At 30.6% G+C, this 19,689-nt stretch overlaps 1 protein-coding gene across 1 annotated transcript; it reads left to right on the top strand.

Moving 5' to 3' along the window:
* The first annotated feature begins 17,782 nt into the window (after positions 1–17,782).
* LOC110100387 (VQ motif-containing protein 4-like) lies at positions 17,783–19,242 on the top strand. The gene has a single exon (XM_020827865.2). It carries the CDS (start codon positions 17,986–17,988, stop codon positions 18,718–18,720), a length of 735 nt encoding a protein of 244 aa, XP_020683524.1. The 5' UTR covers positions 17,783–17,985; the 3' UTR covers positions 18,721–19,242.
* The last annotated feature ends 447 nt before the right edge of the window (positions 19,243–19,689 follow it).

The following is a 19,689-nucleotide window of genomic DNA, read 5'->3' as shown; positions in this document are numbered from 1 at the left end:
TCTTATTTAGGGCCTAGTTATCATGTGATGATTCATGCAAATTACTTTTTAATTTTAGGAAGAGCTGTTTGAGGAGACAATAATAGTTAAAGTTGAAGTGGTGCTTGGTGAAGAGGTTGATCTTGAAATAGCTAGAAAAATAGTATTTGTAGGTTCATGATTTGGGGAGGTAAATGAAACAAGATGAGAGTTAGATCAGTGTTCGGAGATATAGATGAAGAGAATGGATGAGATAACAAAAATAACATGCTAAGAAATGATGAGTTTACTCGAGATATATAGGATCATAGTCAAATCATTTGGTTGCTATGTTGCCAAAAATTATGAATAATTTTTAGTTGTGATAGATAAAAAGATAGAAAAATCGACATTATAATGAGTCCTTGTTTGGTTTTAGTAAGGAGAGTGTAATAGCCACCGAGAAAGAAAAAAAGGAGAGAGACAAAAAAGAATGTGTGGTTATTTGGGTAAAGGCTAGAGAAAAATCCAAATGATCATAGGTTTAATTGAGTCCACACATAATTCCAATGAGTCAACACAAATTCTATTTTTCATTTTTTTCTTAAATATAAACTATAAATTATTAGCCAATTGCTTCTTTATAACTTAGAAATCAATTAAAATGACAAAAAAAAAAAAATCCATGATTATTGATTCATTGCTAATGCTTGGATAACAAAATTAAACTGAGTAAAAAAAAGATCTGGTCTCTTTAAATTAATTATTTCAAAATAATTAATCAAAATTCTAACTATTGAAGTCATTGGTGTAGAGAGAGCCATTGATGCATAGCTAATATGATGATAAAGTCATAGTCATTAACATAAAATGACAAATCAAGACATAAAAGTCAATGCTTATATTAAAATTTTCCATGTTTTTTTGCAATTTTTCTGACAATTGTTGACAAAGAAGAGAACAAATAAAAAAAATAAAGATGGAAAATAAGGTATGATTGCAAATATACATTATATTATTTGTAACTTTAATTAAGTACTTGAATTTTGTACTATGAATCTATATGTTGATGTCACTATCTCATATATTAATATCATTATTAAAAATTTCTAGGAAATTTCTCTCGAAGTGGTTTTTATCTATTATATCATTAGAGAGAATATCTATAACATTTTGAGGTGCTATAATCAAACATATTTTTCTCAAAAGTACTCGGTGCACGTTTGAAGTTCACTTGTATCAATATTTGTGAATCACTACTAATAAATCAGACTTTTGCAACACTTTTAAGACCTAATGCAGTGATTTAAACATCTACTAATTTATTTGCAACGGTTTAGGAACCGCAACAAATCCGTTGTATTAGCATTCGCTGGAATGGATTTAGCAGTGGTTTTATGCTGCTGTAGGAAAGCTTTAGCAAAAACCACTACAAATCGCTGCTATAAACTGCTACGAAAACATTAATTTTTTGTTAGTGACAAGTACTATGAAATTTGAAGTTATGGCTATGCAAATCTATTTTGGTTGTCCCCTAATTGATATATCATAATTAGTAGCTCCTTAGTTATAAACTAACCACATTTATTTATTTATTCATTCTTTTCATTTCATAATGATTCAAGTGCATAGAAGTTGATTGCCATATAAGTTTGTGCAATGTATTGTCAACCTTTAGCTAATAGACTAATAATTTGGATATGGAAGATAGAGAAGAGGGACTCATAGTTAGCCACCTCCTACCCAACCAAAGCTTGGGTGGCTTTGACATGGATTTGATCTATTTGCTTTTCAAAACTAAATGACTAATAATTTGGATTGTCAGATTGAGTTCGAGTCCGTTCCAAAGTTGAATGTAATATGACACTTTTATATATTATATGCATCAAAATATTTGATTCAAATTTGACTGGATTCATACTCGCCTAACCCAAATTCAATTCATTTATTGCATGAATCGTACATTTTTTTTATCAATGCGACACAGTTTTCCTGAACATGAACCATTTGACTTTTTAACATGATTTTGAATAGTAAATCCGATGTGAATTTTAATTGGGTCAAGGTCCTATACTCGAACATGACCCAAATTTAACTAGGTTAATCCAAATCAGGGGCAGATCCACCTTAAGCCCAGGGGGCGCTACCCCCTTGGACCTCCGACATATATGCGAAGCTTATGACGATCAATAATATAAACAAATAGGGGTTGAGCCAAATTCAAGGCAACTCCAGCATATATGGTAAAAAAAATTCTCTACACTTTTACTTATAAGTTTGCCCCCCCTTGAAAATTAATGTTAGTTCCACCCTGATCCAAACCTAAAATTTTCTTATCAAGTTCATTTCATATCATCATTTCGGGTCACTTATTGACACCCGTGACAAATACAATTACCACAGATATTAAATCCTCAATAACTCTGAAAATTACCAAATAAAACCTTGACATGCAAAAAGAAAAAAAAAAAACTATTTGTACTATAGATTTACATAACTTCAAAGCAAATCGACCAAAATTTTAACTCTTCATAAAATGATATATGCTTTTGCATGACTGCTTGTTGCCATCATAAAGCCAATTGTGTGGAGAGAGCCATTATTCAACAAATAACTAAATCAGATGACTAAGTCATAGCTATTAATAAGCATAAATGACATATAAAGTCATCAAAATCTATGCTTTATATTTAACTTTTCTATGGTTTTTTTCAGCTTATCTGACAGCTGCTGACAAAGTAGAGATCAAACAGAAAATCAACGATGAAAACAAAGCATGAATGCAAATGTACAAATTTTTATTTGTTGCTTTGATAAGTAGTTCATTGTTATATGTGCTACGAATCTATATAGAACTGTTAATGTCTTTATCTCTTATATTTATGTTGCTTGACTTCTCCTCATGCATTAAAATTTAAGAATTTTGAGTTATATATATAGTTTTTTTTATTAAGATGAGCTTAAAGATTTATGAATTTATTTTGAGATTAGTGGAACGTATGATGTTCACAATTATATTAATTTTTACATAAATCGAAAGGTTTTTAAACCCATTATGATGTAAAATATATTAGGATATCCTTAAATATTTTTTTTTCATATATATTATCATAAATTTAAAATCAAAGTATTAGTAAAATCTTTCTAAAAAATTGAGTGAAAGTGAACAACTAAATATCTAGAAATTAGGGTTCGAGTCAAGTCGACTAGGTTCAAGATAATTCAACTTGGTCTACTTGGCATCAACTCAAAAGGAACTCATCAATTCAACAAATGAACTTATCTCAAGCAGGTGATTACGCGCGATCTATAAATTCGTCCCATGTAGGTGAATACAGCTAGCCTATCAAGTCAGCCCTAGCAAATATGACCTATGACGAAGTTACCGTTAGTGATTACTCAAGTGGGCAACATATTTCATATGAGAAACTATAGGTATGATTGTTTGACTATTTATCCATCTATGCACGCCAACCCAACGACTTCCTATGAGCTTGATAGACGACTTCATCTAGTTGAACATTCTAATTAGGCTACACGCGACTACTGTATTTATCTTTTATTTTTATGTAGTCATGTATATAGTTAATTCTATAACGCTCAAGTCTCAAATCAAATTTATAAATAAGGGATTAAAGGGTGAGCTTAATTTATAAAATTTTATATACTTAATATCTTTTTCTCTCTTTGTTTCTTTGTTCATTTTCACTCTCAGTACACTTTGTCTTAATATTCTCTTATAGATAAATTAATAAAAAATATGATTCACAGGTAGATAAATTTTCTTTGAATTTAGGAAACTCAATAGATTGGAGAGAAGAATAAGTAGATTGATTGTTTATGATCTAAATTATAATAATCAGATAGAAGTCATACTAAAAATGGTGTATATGTAATTATATATAAGAGTTTGGATAATATTAGAGACATTAATAGAATTGGAGATAGAATTATATTTAAAGATTATGTTGAAGCTAAGATTATTAATGTCATAAGTCTTTATATTCCTTGAGTATGTTTGAATGTGTTCAAAATTAAAATTTTGGAATGACGTAGAAGAATTATACAAAAGATATCTATTGAAGAAAAAAATTATTGGAGGAGATTTAAATGGACATATTAGTAGAGAGGTAGAAGATTTTAAAAATATTCATTTGCCTAATTTGAAGCAACTAATAAAGGGGAAGGGACTATATTAAGTTTTGTTCTAGCTTATGATTTTGTAATTGTTAATATCTTATTTAAGAAGAGAGAGGAGCATCTCATTCCTAATAAGAATGAATATAGTAAAAATCAGATTGATTATTTTTGTATAAAAAAGTTTGATTAGATTATCAAGATTGTAAAATCGTTCATAATAAAAGTTTATATAATAAGCATCACTTAGTTTTAGACTTTAATATGAAGGGGTACAATGTAAAAAATAAAGTAAAATATTGTCTAAGATTAGATAATAGAATTTAAAAAACACCAAGAAATTTTTTTTTAAGAGTAAGATTCAAGATCTTATGATTTTAACCATGCATGAGTAAACTAATATTATGAGAAAAAAAAATATCCATTGACATTAAAAATGTTATAAAGGATGTGCATAAAATATCAAAAGGAAAACCTCTAATTAATAATAAAAATAATTGGTGATGAAATCAAAACATGTAAAAAAAGATAAAAAGTAAGAAAATTTATATCAAAATTAATTTAGGTGTAAAAAAAAAAAGATATAAAGAGGTTTGTAAGGAGTCTATAATATGCGATACAAAGAATTTAGATTTTAATAATTTAAATAATAGATTAGATACTAAGAAGGGTAAAATATATAAGCATAAGTTAGCTAAACAAAGAGATATAAGAAATAAAGATTTAGTTCAAGTACAATGCATTAAGGATGAAGATAAAATAGTGTTTTTGTTAGAAGAAAAAACTCAATAAAGATGGATGAGATATTTTGATAATCTTTTCAATGAAGATTGTGAGAATACGATTAATTGTAGTGATGATATTAGCTTCCTAAATGAAAATAGAGATTTTTATTTTTACTGACGTATTAGTAAAAATAAAGTTAGATATGCTTTAAAGAAAATGAAATGTTAAAAAGCAGTTGAACCTGATGATATTTCAATAGTGGTGTGGAAATGCTTATTAGATGAAGAAATTTCTTAGTTTACAAAACTTTTTAATATTATTTTGAGGACTAAAAAAAATCATATGAGTAGAGTAGTGTGTTGATTCCTATTTTTAAGAATAAATATAATGCACAAGAGTACCAAACAAATTACAGAGGAATTAAGTTAATGTGTCATAGTTTAAAACTATGGGAGAGAGATGTTGAGCATAGGTTACGATGCAATACTAATGTTTCTCACAATCAATTTGGATTCATGCTAGGTAGGTCTACTATGGAAGCAATACATTTATTGAGAGGTTTGATGGAGAAGTATGGAGAAAATAAGGAGGATCTACAAATGATATTTATTGATTTAGAAAAAAAAAACATATGATAAATTTCTAAGGAAAGTGAAAGAAAGGGGTTACAAAAGCTTAGATTCATATAATTAACGATGTGTATGCATGAGCTGTTACATGTATTCAAACATAAGGTAGTTTTACCTAGTATTTTTTTTATTTTAGTATGATTACATCAAGGATCAACTTTAAGTCCTTATCTTTTTGCTCTAGTCATGGATGTTTTTATTAGACATTTACATGAGAATGTACCATGGTGTATGCTTTTTACTAATGATATTCTTCTTGTTGATAAGACTAGAGAGGGGGTTGAAGATAAACTTAAACGTACTATGGAGGTTATCTATAGAATGTAAAGATTTTCGTTTGAGTAGATCTAAAATTGAATATATGGAGTACAATTTTAGTAGTAATAGATCTAGTGGGGGGCCTGTAACTTTAGGTGATGAAATCATTAATAAGAGTACAAGTTTTAGATATCTCGGTTCTATTATTTAAAGTGATAGTGAAATAGATTGGGATATTATTAATAGAATTTAAGTTGGATGGTTGAAATGGAGGAATGCATGGGGCCTATTTTGTGATAAAAAAGTACCTCTCAAACTTAAGGAAAAAATTCTATAAGATGGTAGTGAGATCTACAATGCTTTATGACGCAGAATGTTGGCCATTAAAAGACAATCATAAAATTAAGTTAAGTGTTGCAGAGATGAGGATGCTTAGGTGGATAAGTGGCTTCACTTTTATAGACAGAATGTGAAACAAGTATATATGTGAAAAAGGTTGGAGTAGCTCCAGTGATAGATAAGATTAGAGAGAGTTACCTTAGATGGTTGGGTCACATATCAATGACCAGGTTAGGAGAGTAGATGTATTAGATTTAGTCTATGTTAAGAAAGATAGAGGTAGACCTAAAAAGATTTGGATTAAAAATATTAGAAATGGCCTTTTCTATTAGATTTAAATGAAAAATTAACTTTTAATAGAACACAGTGGAGAAAAAATGATTCATGTACCTGACCCCATGTGGTGAGATAAAAGCTTGGCATTATTGTTGTTCTTGTACACCTTGGCGTGATATATGAACAATTCTAGATTCAAGAGAAATTATTTTTAACAACACATTTTAGGAGTATTATTAATGCTTATATACCTAAATCACTTATGGCTAGTAGATAATTATTTACTCATATTTTCATAGTATTATAATTTAAATTTTCAATCATATCATCAATAGTCATATTTTGTAAAAAGTGTGATTATAAGATAAAAATATAAAAGATGTTAACTTTAGTAAAAATATGTCTAAGATTTGACAGCTTATCATATTTCTAAATAAATTTAATTATAGTTCAAATGTATATAGCCTTTCATGGAGAATTTCATAAATATACTCTAATTATTTAAAGAGAATCAAATGGCTATTTTTGATAAGCTTCAATTAAAAATCTTGTTTGATGGGGCTTTTGTTTCATAAAATAATTTGAGAAATTGTAGTCATTAACATGAATCTTGAAATAACTTTTTATTTTATGTTATCCTAATTGTGCTAAGACTATAATTACATTATTTCATATTATATTATTTTTTGTTTATTATCATCATGATTTATTGATTGTAATCTATAAATTTGGGTCAAGTGTTAGGTGCTGCAAATTTTTTAAGGGCACAAATTTCCACAACTTTTTTTGACTATGACTTTTATGCCTAATATGGAATCAACTTCATCATTAAGAATCCAAATTAAGCTACCACAGATTCCAATTTGGGTTAGCCAACTCTCCCTTTGGTTTTTCATTTGAAATTTAATTAATCTTTAATTGATATTATGCCCCCTTTCTCTATGATTGATATTGCACCTGCATATTTGAACTAACATTATCATAAAGTATAATTTGAGTTATAAATAAAATTTATTTTAGGGCTATTTTGGATGTAAAGTTTTTCAAATGCAATTGTTTTAGAAATTTCAGTGATTGTTTTGAAGAAAAAATATATCCAAAAATAAATTTTTTAGGAATTTAAAACTCACCATTAAATTTTTTTTGGGTGCTTTTCAAACTCACTTGATCTGGCCAATTTTTGAATACACTGCAAATCTTCATTACTACTACCCGGCCACTGCCAACCACCGCTACTCAGTGCTGGCTGATGCCGCTGCCGTTGTCTATTGTCATCGCAACCACTATTGCCTCTTGCCAACTTCTACCATTGTCGCCCGCTCATCACCCGTCTGGTAAACCATCAATTGTTGGTCACCACTTCCTACTACCTAACATTGCCATCAAACTATACAATGTATTCATTTTACTCAAATCAAATGAAAAAAATAATCTCTCATATTTATTTTATACTTGATTAAAAAATTTCAAATATACTACGTTTATTTTACTTCTACTCTATATTTCATTTTTTTTTTCAAATTAAATAACCCCATTATAAATGTAATACCCTTGACTCTAACAATTTGAAAGTTAAACTAAATTTAATTTAGTAGCTTTTAAACTGACATGAATTAATTTAGCTCAAATTGAAATAAAAAAATTAATTTCAAATTTAGTTCAACTCACTAAAAAGTCTACTTGACATCAACCTTACTCATATTCCATTGATTATTGATTTGACTTTATGAGCCATTAGGCTTAGCCCATTATTCATAATGGATGACACCTTCAAAATTCACCTTGCATGCTTAGTTTGACTTTTTGAACCATTATTAATTATAAAAAAAATTATGTGAGAATATTCTAATAAAAATAATAAATTAATTTTATATTTAAAATTTATTTTTATTTTCAACATATAAAGTAAGAATAAATATAATGGTGCGTTAATATAAATTTAAATGATAATAACATATTTTTTAAATATAATTTAAAAAACTTAGTGAAATTTGTATCTAATATGATTAAAAACAACACATTTTAAGCAAATTCCATGATCTTATTGCAAGAAGTGTAAGTATTAGTGATTAAAATAATTAATAATTATTTTTAGCCATAAATACTTTTAACCATACAAATAATGATCCCATTTTTTCTATAAAAATGTGGCTAAAAAATGACTAAAATATTATTTTTCTCATTTTAAAACTATAATTAATAACATTAATTTAAATTGTATTAGTTAAAAATAGTATTATATCTCAAAATTCTTCTAAATTCTTACTCTGTCCTTTGAGGGGATATGAATTTAGTATTAAATAAGCTAACTTCTCAATTTTTTTTTAATAAATTTTAAATAATTGTTTTTAAGTAATGACATTTTCTTGACCTTTTAACTTTCCCAAAATTTACAAAATCAAAAGTGCCAAATCAAACAAATTGAATAGAATGACAAAAGAGAAAGGTTTTGGAATAAATAATTGTCTTTTGCATGTAATTCTTTTCATTAAAGTATTATCTGTAACAACTAAATGTTCTCATCATAGTCTTATCAATAACATCTAAAATTTACAGATTATTTAAAAAATAATAATTCATTTTTAAATAAAATGATATTTGATCTTTGATATATATTGCTTTGTAAATGTCACTCAAGGTTAAAATAATGGGGTATAATGGTATATATATATATATATAGAATAATATTCAATTGCAATAAATAAAATGTAAAGTCGAAACGAAATTATGAATATTCTCACTAAAATTTGATTAAAATAAATTTAAAATTATTTAATTAATATTCAAATGAATGTAATATAAATTTTAATGTTTTAGTGTTAGATTTACATCAAAAGAAATTTAATAGTTTTATATTTTAATATAATTAAATTTAGAATAAAATATTCTGATAAAATTTTTATCAAAATATTGCTAGAGCTCTTTCCAAAAAAATGATTCATCATTTCTATTTTTTTAACAAGAAAATCAGGAAATTATAAAATTTTTACCAAATCTGATAATTTTTTTGTTAAAATTGAATGAAACACCTTTCTAAAATTATTAACTTTTTTTTAGTTACAAAATAGAAAAGCTAATGAAAGACCAAAGAAAGATGAAGGGCAAGTAATTATAAAATAGAAAAAGCCAAAAATGAAAAGCTGAATACTATTTCTTTGTTTGTAGGTATAAAATATACATATTTAAGAAAAGGTTTTATTGTACTTGTTTTGTATGTAAAAAAAAATCATTAAAGTGGAGGGGTTTATGTAGTAAATTAAAATTCATACCATTTTAAATTAAATTCAATTAAATAATAATATTTAGCAAAATTTATTATTTCATAAATTAGTCCATCAGCTTGAAAATGATGTTATTTTAATACTTTTTTTAAAGGTGGTGATTGATGAATGAATAGATGTTTCCTATTTTAAGATTAGTGCTATTAGTGATTTGAATTCATTCATTAGATTATATTGATGGACTTAGAGATTGATCAAGATGAAGCTGATTATAATTACATTGAAATGTTAAGAATTATTCTAGTTAAATATATTTCATTATGCTTAAACAAAATAGTACATTTAAGGGCTTGTTTGTGATAGCTTTCTTGCTTCTTTGCTTTTTAGACCGCAACAACATTCTCTGTTTAACTATTGCTTCTTTCTTGCTTTCGAAAATTTTTGTGCTAGAAAGTTATTTCATACAACAGCTTTAAAAAAAGTTATTTTCTCCATTATTACCTTACAATCACATTTATAAAAAGCTGTAGTCGTTCCAAGTAGACATTAAATCTTGAGGCAATGATATTTATCCCTGATTATTATTATATAGAAATCATAGAAATATGATTCTTGATTCTTAATGCTTTTGATTAAAAGATCACTATCTATTGGAGCCATGCACATATTTTTGTGAGAGATTTCAACTAATTAAAGCCTTTAATAAAATTTTATTTTGAGCTTAATACATCTTTCATCCTTTACTATAAACTACATGAAATCTCACTTTTATCAAATTTATACTTCAACACTCAAATTTTCAAAATTCTTAGTATTGAAAAAAAAAAACCTTTGAAGCTAACATTTCACTATCCATAAAATAAAATATGTAGATATGTAAAATTAATTATCATATAGAGACCAATATTCATAGAAAGAGTGAAAGTTAGAGAGACATAAAATTCCTTCATATTCATTAAAATATCTATTAGATATGTATCATTATAAAGGATGGCATTTTGGCATTTCTTGAAGAATAAAGACAAATAGTCATTTATGAAAGCTACTTAGGATTAAAACATTGACCTTTAACCAATTCAATAAATAAACTTCAATCAATCATTTCAAAATCCCTTCTCAAATTAAAGTTTGAAAGAAATTATGCGTATACTTGTTTTTTATTGAATATAGTCGTATATGTCTTCTTCATTAACCAATATGAGACCATAACAAATATCAGTCTATGCTTAATAAAGATTGGATCAAAGAGGTTAACAATAACCATGAAAGAGTCTTTTAATAAAGACTAAATAAAAGCCAATAGCTAGAATTTTTTATGATTATTTGGTTTATATATTGTTAAGGTATGCAAAAATATTGAGTAATTAATATTTTTGGGTTGGAAATAAATTTGATTATTAATTGATGCATACCATTCAATTTTGATCACTTCAGTTCATCATCCCTCCTAAGTGTTATTGTAGCTGATGGTTTTGATTGCGATCAAGTGGTTTACGTAGTTTGTATCTCTCATTAATCTTTGATTTTTTTATCATAATTGAGCAAAGATCAATAGCAACGATAGATATGTGCGATTATATAGGGTTCTTCGTGTACAAATAATTACACAAATTATTCTTAACTATGAAGAAAAAGACATATATAACTAAAAACAAGAAAATTACTTAGAATTTCATCAAAGCAAAACTATGAACAAATATGAACTACCAAAACTTCTTGTTTTGAAGAGGACAATATCTTTTAATTAAACAAGCTATTAAAATCATCATTTTCTTTCAATTTTGAACTACCTTTAAGCTTATTCAATACAAATTTAATCACCACTAAAAAGTAGAAGCTACCATTTCTATATTAATAATAATTAAAAAAAAAACTAGAAAGCAGATTTTAGGGGATTAATAATAATTAATCACAACCATTAGTCTTAATTATAATTAATGATCTTAAATTGTGATTTAAAAAAAAAACTCAATTATTTATTAATAGACAAAATATACCCTTTTATATGAACAAATTTAATTTTAATTATAATCATAAAAATGTTCTTTTCACCCAATTTTTTTTAATAACAGGAAATTAAATACATTTAGGGTTTTGACAAGTTAATGACTTATTTTTTTACTAATTATAAAAAAAATTAATAATAATTTTAATTAAAAAATATAATAATTTACTTAGACCTAATTATTTTTGCCTTATTACAATTAAAATATATTTTATAATTGCAATATCTGATCAAAATATACACTCCACCGTCAGCCCATTTTCATTTTTTTTTTATTTGAAATGTCTCATGCAACCTTTCTAACAAGAATTGTTCTTAATTACCTTCTCGTAATTTCCTTAATCAATTTTTTTTATTAAAATAGTAAATAAAATTTTTAATTAGAATATCAAATCTATAAACTCCACCGTCAGTCCACTATTTTTATTATTATTATTTTAATTTTTTGTATTATGGTGTCTCATTCCACCATTATAATCAACCATTGGGTACCTTACAAAGTCTTTGTGAGGGTGACATATGCAAAAATAGTTTTAATTCATGCAAATTAAAAAATTACAAAATAATAATAAAGAGAGAAAGAGAAAGAGAGAGAGAGAGGAGGGAGATTTTGTCCACTATGACAAATTCTGTAAAAAAATAAGTAGGAATGTAATTAACTAATTATCCATTGAGGATTGAGGAATAGTCAACACTTATTCCCAACCATAAGCCAAATTTTTATTAATTGCATTGCAATTAAAATTTATTTATGTAAGAAATTAAGAATAGTCAACATAAATGTTTTAGGCTTTTAGCTTATGACCAATTATTATTTTTTGCAATAATTACAAAATTGTTGCCTTTATGCATTTGTATTATGAGTGAAAAATTACAAAGAAATGGTCATATTTTCAATAATGACATAAATTATTTTGCAATGACTTTATCCTTATTTTTATAATTTTAAATATTGGTATGACTAAGCTGCTTAATTGTAGTATTATAGACTTGGCAGATGTTGGCTGAGTATATGAGAAGAAACATAAATTTTAGAGACTAGAAGAAGGAATAATAGGTGTGAAAGTTTGAGAAAACGGAATAAAATTTGTAATTCCTAAGTACATAATTTGTAATTCCTAAATGAGTATTTGACTTTTAACAGAACACAATGGCGAAAAAGGATTCATTTAAACGATCTCACGTAGTGGGATAAAGGTTTGATGTTGTTGTTGTTGTTGGAGTCTAAACAGGAAAGATCCGTCCAGACTGTGAGTGTACACGCTGTTTATAATTTTTGTACACACTTTGGTTCAAACTGTATAGACACTGTTTGTATATATATAGTGTTTACACTCACAATTTAGACGGATCTTTCCCGTCCGGACTCCGCACGAAATAATTTCTCACATAATAGGCATAGTAGCAACCTAGAATTTATTACCACTTAGCTATATAATTATATGTAATAAGGCAAATGCATGCATAGTTTTTTTTTTCTTTTTTTACATAAAAAGGAAGGCTTTCAAATTTTGTAATTTTTTTATTTTCTTAGGAGTTCTTTCAAACTCATCCACATTGTAGGCTACAATAAATATTTTGTATAAATAGAAAAGTAAATTGCCTTCACACTTTCCATTCTATTTTTTGGAAAGAAAATTTACCAAAATGACATTTTGATTTTAGACAAATCAACAAATTGTCAAAGCAAATCCCTTTCATAATTAATGTTAATTGAGCTTTTTAATTATATATATATTTTTTAATCTTTTTGAAGATTGATTTACAAAAAAATCAAATTTAAATGAATTTAATTATAATAAATAAATAAATACAAAGTATTATTACAAGTTACATTTTTAGAAGTTCAATAATTACTGAAAGTAATGGCATACTTTCCAAATATGAAATGAATGAAGACTAAGTTTCGTCTTATTGCTTGAAGGATTCCAAGATTTAATGATTAATGCAATTATTGTTGGGTTCTCATAAGGATTCAAGCTGGTTTAATCATCATTGCTTCTCATATTGTTGGTTGGAAGCTTCTTCACCTTTGTTCACAATATCATGATGAGCTAGTGAAGGATGTGCAACCATACATTAAAAATGATTAAATTTTTTAAAAAAGTTTTCATATATAGTGAGAATATTTTAATCATAAATTTAAATTAGAAAAATAGATTAAGTTCAACAAGAAAGTTTTTATTGGATATTAATATGATAGAGTTCTAAGATATGATGTTGCATGTGTTCTTGACCAACGAATCTGACCCTATTTATAAGTATGTATAAAGACTGATTTTTTTTTAATGAAATTTCAATATTTTTTTTTTCAAAATAAAATTTTATTAAAAAACCAAAAAAGGTTACAGCCAAAGTAAAAGCAAGTAGAAAAAAGACCACAAAAAACAAAAAAGAAACAAATACAAGCTAAAACATCGGCTCAGAAAACGGCCAAGGCTTCCAGCGTCCACGATGTCCCGCACGGACCGTCCAGTTAGTGTAGAACACATCCCAAGTCGTCCCAAAATCCACACCAACGGTTGCCACCAACAAAAAAAGGACCGGGACGCTAGCCCCGACCACATCATTGCCCTTAGCCTCATAACGCTGCAAGTCGAACAATAAATCCAAGCGAACCGGAAGAGGAACATCAAGAAGAACAACATAACAAAATGAGAACTCAACGTCTACGTCGACTTTTCCCCCAAAATTTTCCTCGAGTAGCAACATTTGTAGTATACTTAAGAGAAAAATCATTGTCAGTCTCATGAAGTTCAGATTCCAATTCATCATCCGACGAATCACAAAGCCAATCACCCTGTTTTCGAATCACCAAACCAGAGGAATTACCCACACAGGTAGCCATTGCTTGTGCATCAATTTCATTTACGGGAACATCAACTAAACTATTGGTAGAAGGAAAACCTTCCACCCTGCCCAGAGGCACAAAACCATCAGCACCACCTACAGATTTTTTTAAAAGCTGTACACCCCCATTTGAATTTACTACACCCAGAGTCGGCGAACCATCAGAAATCTCAGCAGTCACTGGATCAGCGCCCACCTCCGGCACCAGAACAGGGACCTCAATTGGAATATTAACATCCGGGTCAACACCATTAGGCGGGGTAGAAGCTACCTGACCTCCCAAATGCAACAAAAAATCATTCATGCGCGTAGCTACAGGGGGAAAGAAAGGCAAAGCATTTGGAGATAATACATTCCCTCCAACAACCTCTCTAGTTAAACCAAAATTATCAAGATCAGAAACCGACCCAGTCAAAACCTCATGAGTTATATTCACCATAACAGGCTCAGCCACAATACAGCCCTCATAATTATGCAACACCTCTAAATTAGAAACATTAACACCCTCCAGATGCAGCTCATCATGAATAATAGGAGACTCGACCAAGACCTCGGTAACGACCGAAGGGGCCTCCACCACAGGAGACGGAACAACCAAATCCAGATGAGGCATCACACTAACAGGATTACAAATCACCTCATTCTCATTCAATTTACGGTTCTCAACATCTTGAGCCTCAGCAAAAACATTCTCAGCTAGAGGAAGATTAGAATTCAGAAAATGCTTCGCATAGGGTGCACAATGACCTTTAAGGTGTCCTAGACATTTGCAAGACTCACAAAAATCAGGGAAAATTTAAAATTGTACATTTTGAATATACCCAGAATCCTCAGGACCTAGCCATATCTGTTTCGGATAAGTCCTAGTCACATCCAGTTCGACTAAAACACGCACGAGAGAAGGTCGAGAACCAACCAAAGTAGCTGAGTTGACCTTCAAAGGATTGCCAAACATTGAACCTAAAGCGTGAAGGATACAGGGAGTAAAGAGACGAGGCCTCAGTTTGGGGAAGGATATCCAAATTGAAATGACCGGAGATTCAGATCCAATGTCCAGAATAGGCGACCATTTCGTAATCTTCATAAAACAATAGTTCACCATATAAGATCGATGGCAAAAAACACGGCTGTAATCAAGCTCATTTGACAATTTAATCAAAACATGCGTTTGATCCAGAACTATGACAGAGAACTCCGCTTTGAGTTTGAGGAAAAATTTTTTTTTTTTTGAATGGCATCCAAAGAAGGGCGTTTAGTGGGAAAAAAACCAACTAAGGCAAACTGAAAAGGCAAAGAAAGCGCACAAATTTCTTCCTCCGAAATCCACAAAGACGGTAAACCTCGGAAAGAACCAAGCCGGAGATCAGGAAATCTCTCCGAAGATACAGAGCCAGATAAAGCTTCAGCAAAAGATTTAGATTTAAACGAACTAACCAAAAAACCAGGGTCCTCAACCCGACGGACCGCCATCCAGCCGGAACGGCCGGAGAAGAACGCGCCAAACAACAGGAAAATGAAAGGGAAGTATACAATACCAAAGGAAATCGCACTCCCCAACCGAAAGTATGTATAAAGACTGTTGTTATAGAATTAATTGCATAGTATGATTACATAGAAGAAACATCAATTGAACTCATTTTAGGTAGCTATGTAGCAAATTGGTTTGGCTTCTAAAGATAATTTCATCTTGAGGTATTTTCGAGAATATAACTAATAAAAGAGCTAAGTTTATACTCCAATTATTTGAGACAAATTTTTGAAGGATTTGACATCAAAGTATATTAAAAGGAAATGAAAGACCTCAACATCATATAAAGGAAATGTTTATTAGCCATTCATTTAACATAGAAGAAATTATATCATATAAAGGACTTAGTCAACATCCAAATATGCATGATAATGATTTTGTAAGATGAAATTATCATCACTTGCAACCATCTAATTGGCATTTGTTTCTTAGAGGTTGAGTATTATTACATGTGAAGTGCTACACCATATCAATATACAAACATATATTTATCGTGAGATGAAAAGAGAAACCAACATCTAAGGAGATATGATTTGGAGATAGTAACTATCATCAAATATTGTGGATAACTATCTTGAATTCAACTCTTTAGAGAAGTGTTCTTTGTGACAATGAAAAAATTCTTTAGCATACGGGGCCATGAAGAGATTAATCAAAAGATTAAAGTCCAAGTTGATAGTTAGGAATTGAAAAATGTGTAATTTTTATAATGTTTATAATATTTTTCTCTTATGAATAGTGTTAATTTTTACTTTTTATTTTAATTTAAACTAATGAAAAGAATTTTGCTTGGTGGGTTTCACCATTCACACGTCTTTGGTGCGAGGAAGGTGTGTTATCCTATTTTTTATTCTCATAGAATAATCATCTTATTTCATTCACTGTATCATCCGTTACGGTAACATTTTAATCATCTTCTCCACCATCCATCAAGTGCAAGAACTAGTTATAGGATTTGTCTATAGTTTCATTGGGCTTCTACACATTCCAAACTAGACTCACCGTCATTGTCTTTTTCCCATGGTATTTTACAACCCTAGCATCATCAACATCCATTTTTAGCCTCTATTGTAAGAAAAAAACCAATTTATTTTGCACTTAGTTCATCTCCTATTTGGTTAGCCAAGACTAACAAGCTCCTAGAACATCACCCCATGCTCCTCCATAACATCATCCATTTTTCTCCATATTATCTCCAAGAATGAATTAGTTTATCCCACGCATTCCCACTGGCCATCATCATCTAAATCACTATGACAATTTAAAACTTTTCTTATTTTTACCATACAAGTCTCCTTCTATTAACGAGATTATCATTCTTTATAACGTACCATTCACACTAATAAAATTATCTAAGCTAGATCATGCCTTTTGAGTTTTTCACCATCAAATTAAAAAAAAAAAATCCACATCTCATATAAGTTGCTCATGTTATTTTTATTATACACGTGATTTTTATTCAATGTTACGATGATAAATTCTTTATATTTAAAAAAAAAAACTCTATACATAATAAGAATTAAATATAAAACTAAAATAATGTATGGATGCATCATATCCCAAATCAAAATAAAATTTTGAACATCTTGTTAGTCAGCAAAAAATTATTTTATGTAAATTTATATTAATTTTATTACCCTTAGTTAAATTGAATTTGGTCATGATGACTGTAATTCCTTATCTTCGGCAGACCGACACACCAGGGCAAGTAAAGAAAGGGATGCCAAAGTCAATGGCTTAGCTTTGAATCGGCATCAATGATGGAGATGAAGGGGAGAGATTCCAAGATGAGGAATTTGAATGCCAGGCCGGTTTATGTCTTTGCCCTGGTCCACAGCCCAAACATCCCACATCATTTTAACCTTTCTTCCCCTACCGGACATTCACAGATAAAGTGAAGGAGATGATTTAAAGCCTCCACCCATTCTTCTTCTTCTACCTCACTCTTTCTTTCTTTCTTCCCCTTTTCTCGTTTCCCTTCTTCTTCTTACCTTCGCGAACCTAATTGCGCTATTCTCCACCCTCAAAAAGCCAATTTTTAGCACGAACGTTTAGGTAATGGAAAACGGCTCATATCCGAGAGGGAGAGAGGTCCCATCTCCTCACGCGACCTCTCCCAATTCCAGTACCAGTAGCAGCAGCAGCAGCAATGGAGCTTCTTTGCCTTTAAAGGTGCCGCCTTTGGCAGTTTCTGCCGCCGCCGCTGCCGCTCCGGCGACTCCCAAGGCAATCCCGAGACCCATCGATCCGAACCCATACCCGACTACTTTCATCCAAGCCGACACCACCTCCTTCAAGCAAGTAGTTCAGATGCTCACCGGCTCCGCCGAAACCGCCGCAAAGCAAACCGCCGCCGCTGCAGCTGCAGCCATCGCAGTCGCGCCGAAGAGCTCGATCCCGCCGACTGGGAAGCCGACGGGCCCCAAGAAGCCTGCTTTCAAGCTCTATGAACGAAGGGGAAGCATGAAGAACCTGAAAATGATCAGTCCGATGATCCCGTCTTTCGCCGGTAGATCCAACCCGAATTCTCCGGCCGCCGCAGCTTTCTCCCCGAGGAAGATGCCGGAGATCTTGTCCCCGAGCATACTAGATCTGCCATCGCTGGCGCTGAGTCCCGTCACACCGTTGATCCCCGACCCCTTTAATCGCGACGTGTTGAAGGCCGAAGAGCGAGCTATCGCCGAGAAAGGGTTTTACTTCCTTCCTTCTCCGAGGACGACGCCCGAGCCTCCGAGATTGCTTTCTCTGTTTCCTGTTTCGTCCTCTGAAGTTTTCTCTACTTCTTCTACTTGATCATGAAGCTGCTGTAGCCTTTATAAAATCGATGGTTATCTCTCTTCATTTCTTTCTCTCACAGTCTCTCAGGTTCGTGTTTTCGTCGTCTTCTTCTTCATCAGGAGAAAAGGTTGAGTTGCCATTTGGTTGATCTCTGATTCAATTTTATAGCATCAGCACTCTTCTTCTTCCCTTCTCTCTTTCTGCGTTCTGTAATTGAGTAAATTCTCTAAAGCTTCAGGTGAATTGAATGATTTTCATAATTTGACTCCTTTCCCTTCTCCTCTCTGCTTTCTATCTTTCGGGAAAGATTGTATCTGTGTTCTCAGCTTCTCATGCTCTGCCATGGAACATTTCAGGTGAACAGATTGGCGAATTATGTATTTTTTCATGCTTTGAGGAATTGAACATTGATGCTTGGATTAGAAATTTGGATCTTTGATCTAAATTTCCCCAAAAACCAAAAAAAAAAAAAAGGAAATTTGGATCTTTGAAATCATTGTTGGAAGGTGCGGTAAAAAAAAAAAATAATGTTTCCAATCCGGCCGAATCAAATTGCTCTAATTTAGTCAACAGGAGACTCCGATTTTCTCTCATTCTCTCTCTAGACTAGGATATTGTTATTTCTCTATCTAGACTGAAGACCAAGCAAGGATTGCGGCGATGAGACGCTGTTGTGGCCGAGCAGCGGATCCGTTCTTGACGGTAAGGCCAATGGCAATCACGTGATCTTTCGACTTGTGTCACGTGCTATGAGCCAGGTCGACACGGAAAGGTCAGCTGCCATGCTGACTAGTCGTTGTGGGTCCCGCCAAGACGGGCGGCTGTGACGGATGCGTCATCGGTCGCTGCACTATCTGGATCCGCTGTTTCACTCAGAACACGAAACGGCAAATAATAAATAGGATATAGCAGGTTCCCGGGTTGACCCGGTGCTTCTGCTTGGTCCGGGTTGCTTGGAAAGTTCGGGTTTCCGGTCCTACATAG

The sequence above is a fragment of the Dendrobium catenatum genome, unplaced genomic scaffold, assembly GCF_001605985.2.
Source record: "Dendrobium catenatum unplaced genomic scaffold, ASM160598v2 original_scaffold_12804, whole genome shotgun sequence".
Lineage (NCBI taxonomy): Eukaryota > Viridiplantae > Streptophyta > Magnoliopsida > Asparagales > Orchidaceae > Dendrobium > Dendrobium catenatum.
Note: the sequence above shows the minus strand (reverse complement) of the source record. Positions and strands in the feature narration are given on the sequence as shown.

Bases quoted from the DNA above. Each gene is read 5' to 3' on its own strand.
- LOC110100387 (XM_020827865.2), top strand. From the start codon at position 17,986: ATGGAAAACGGCTCATATCCGAGAGGGAGAGAGGTCCCATCTCCTCAC.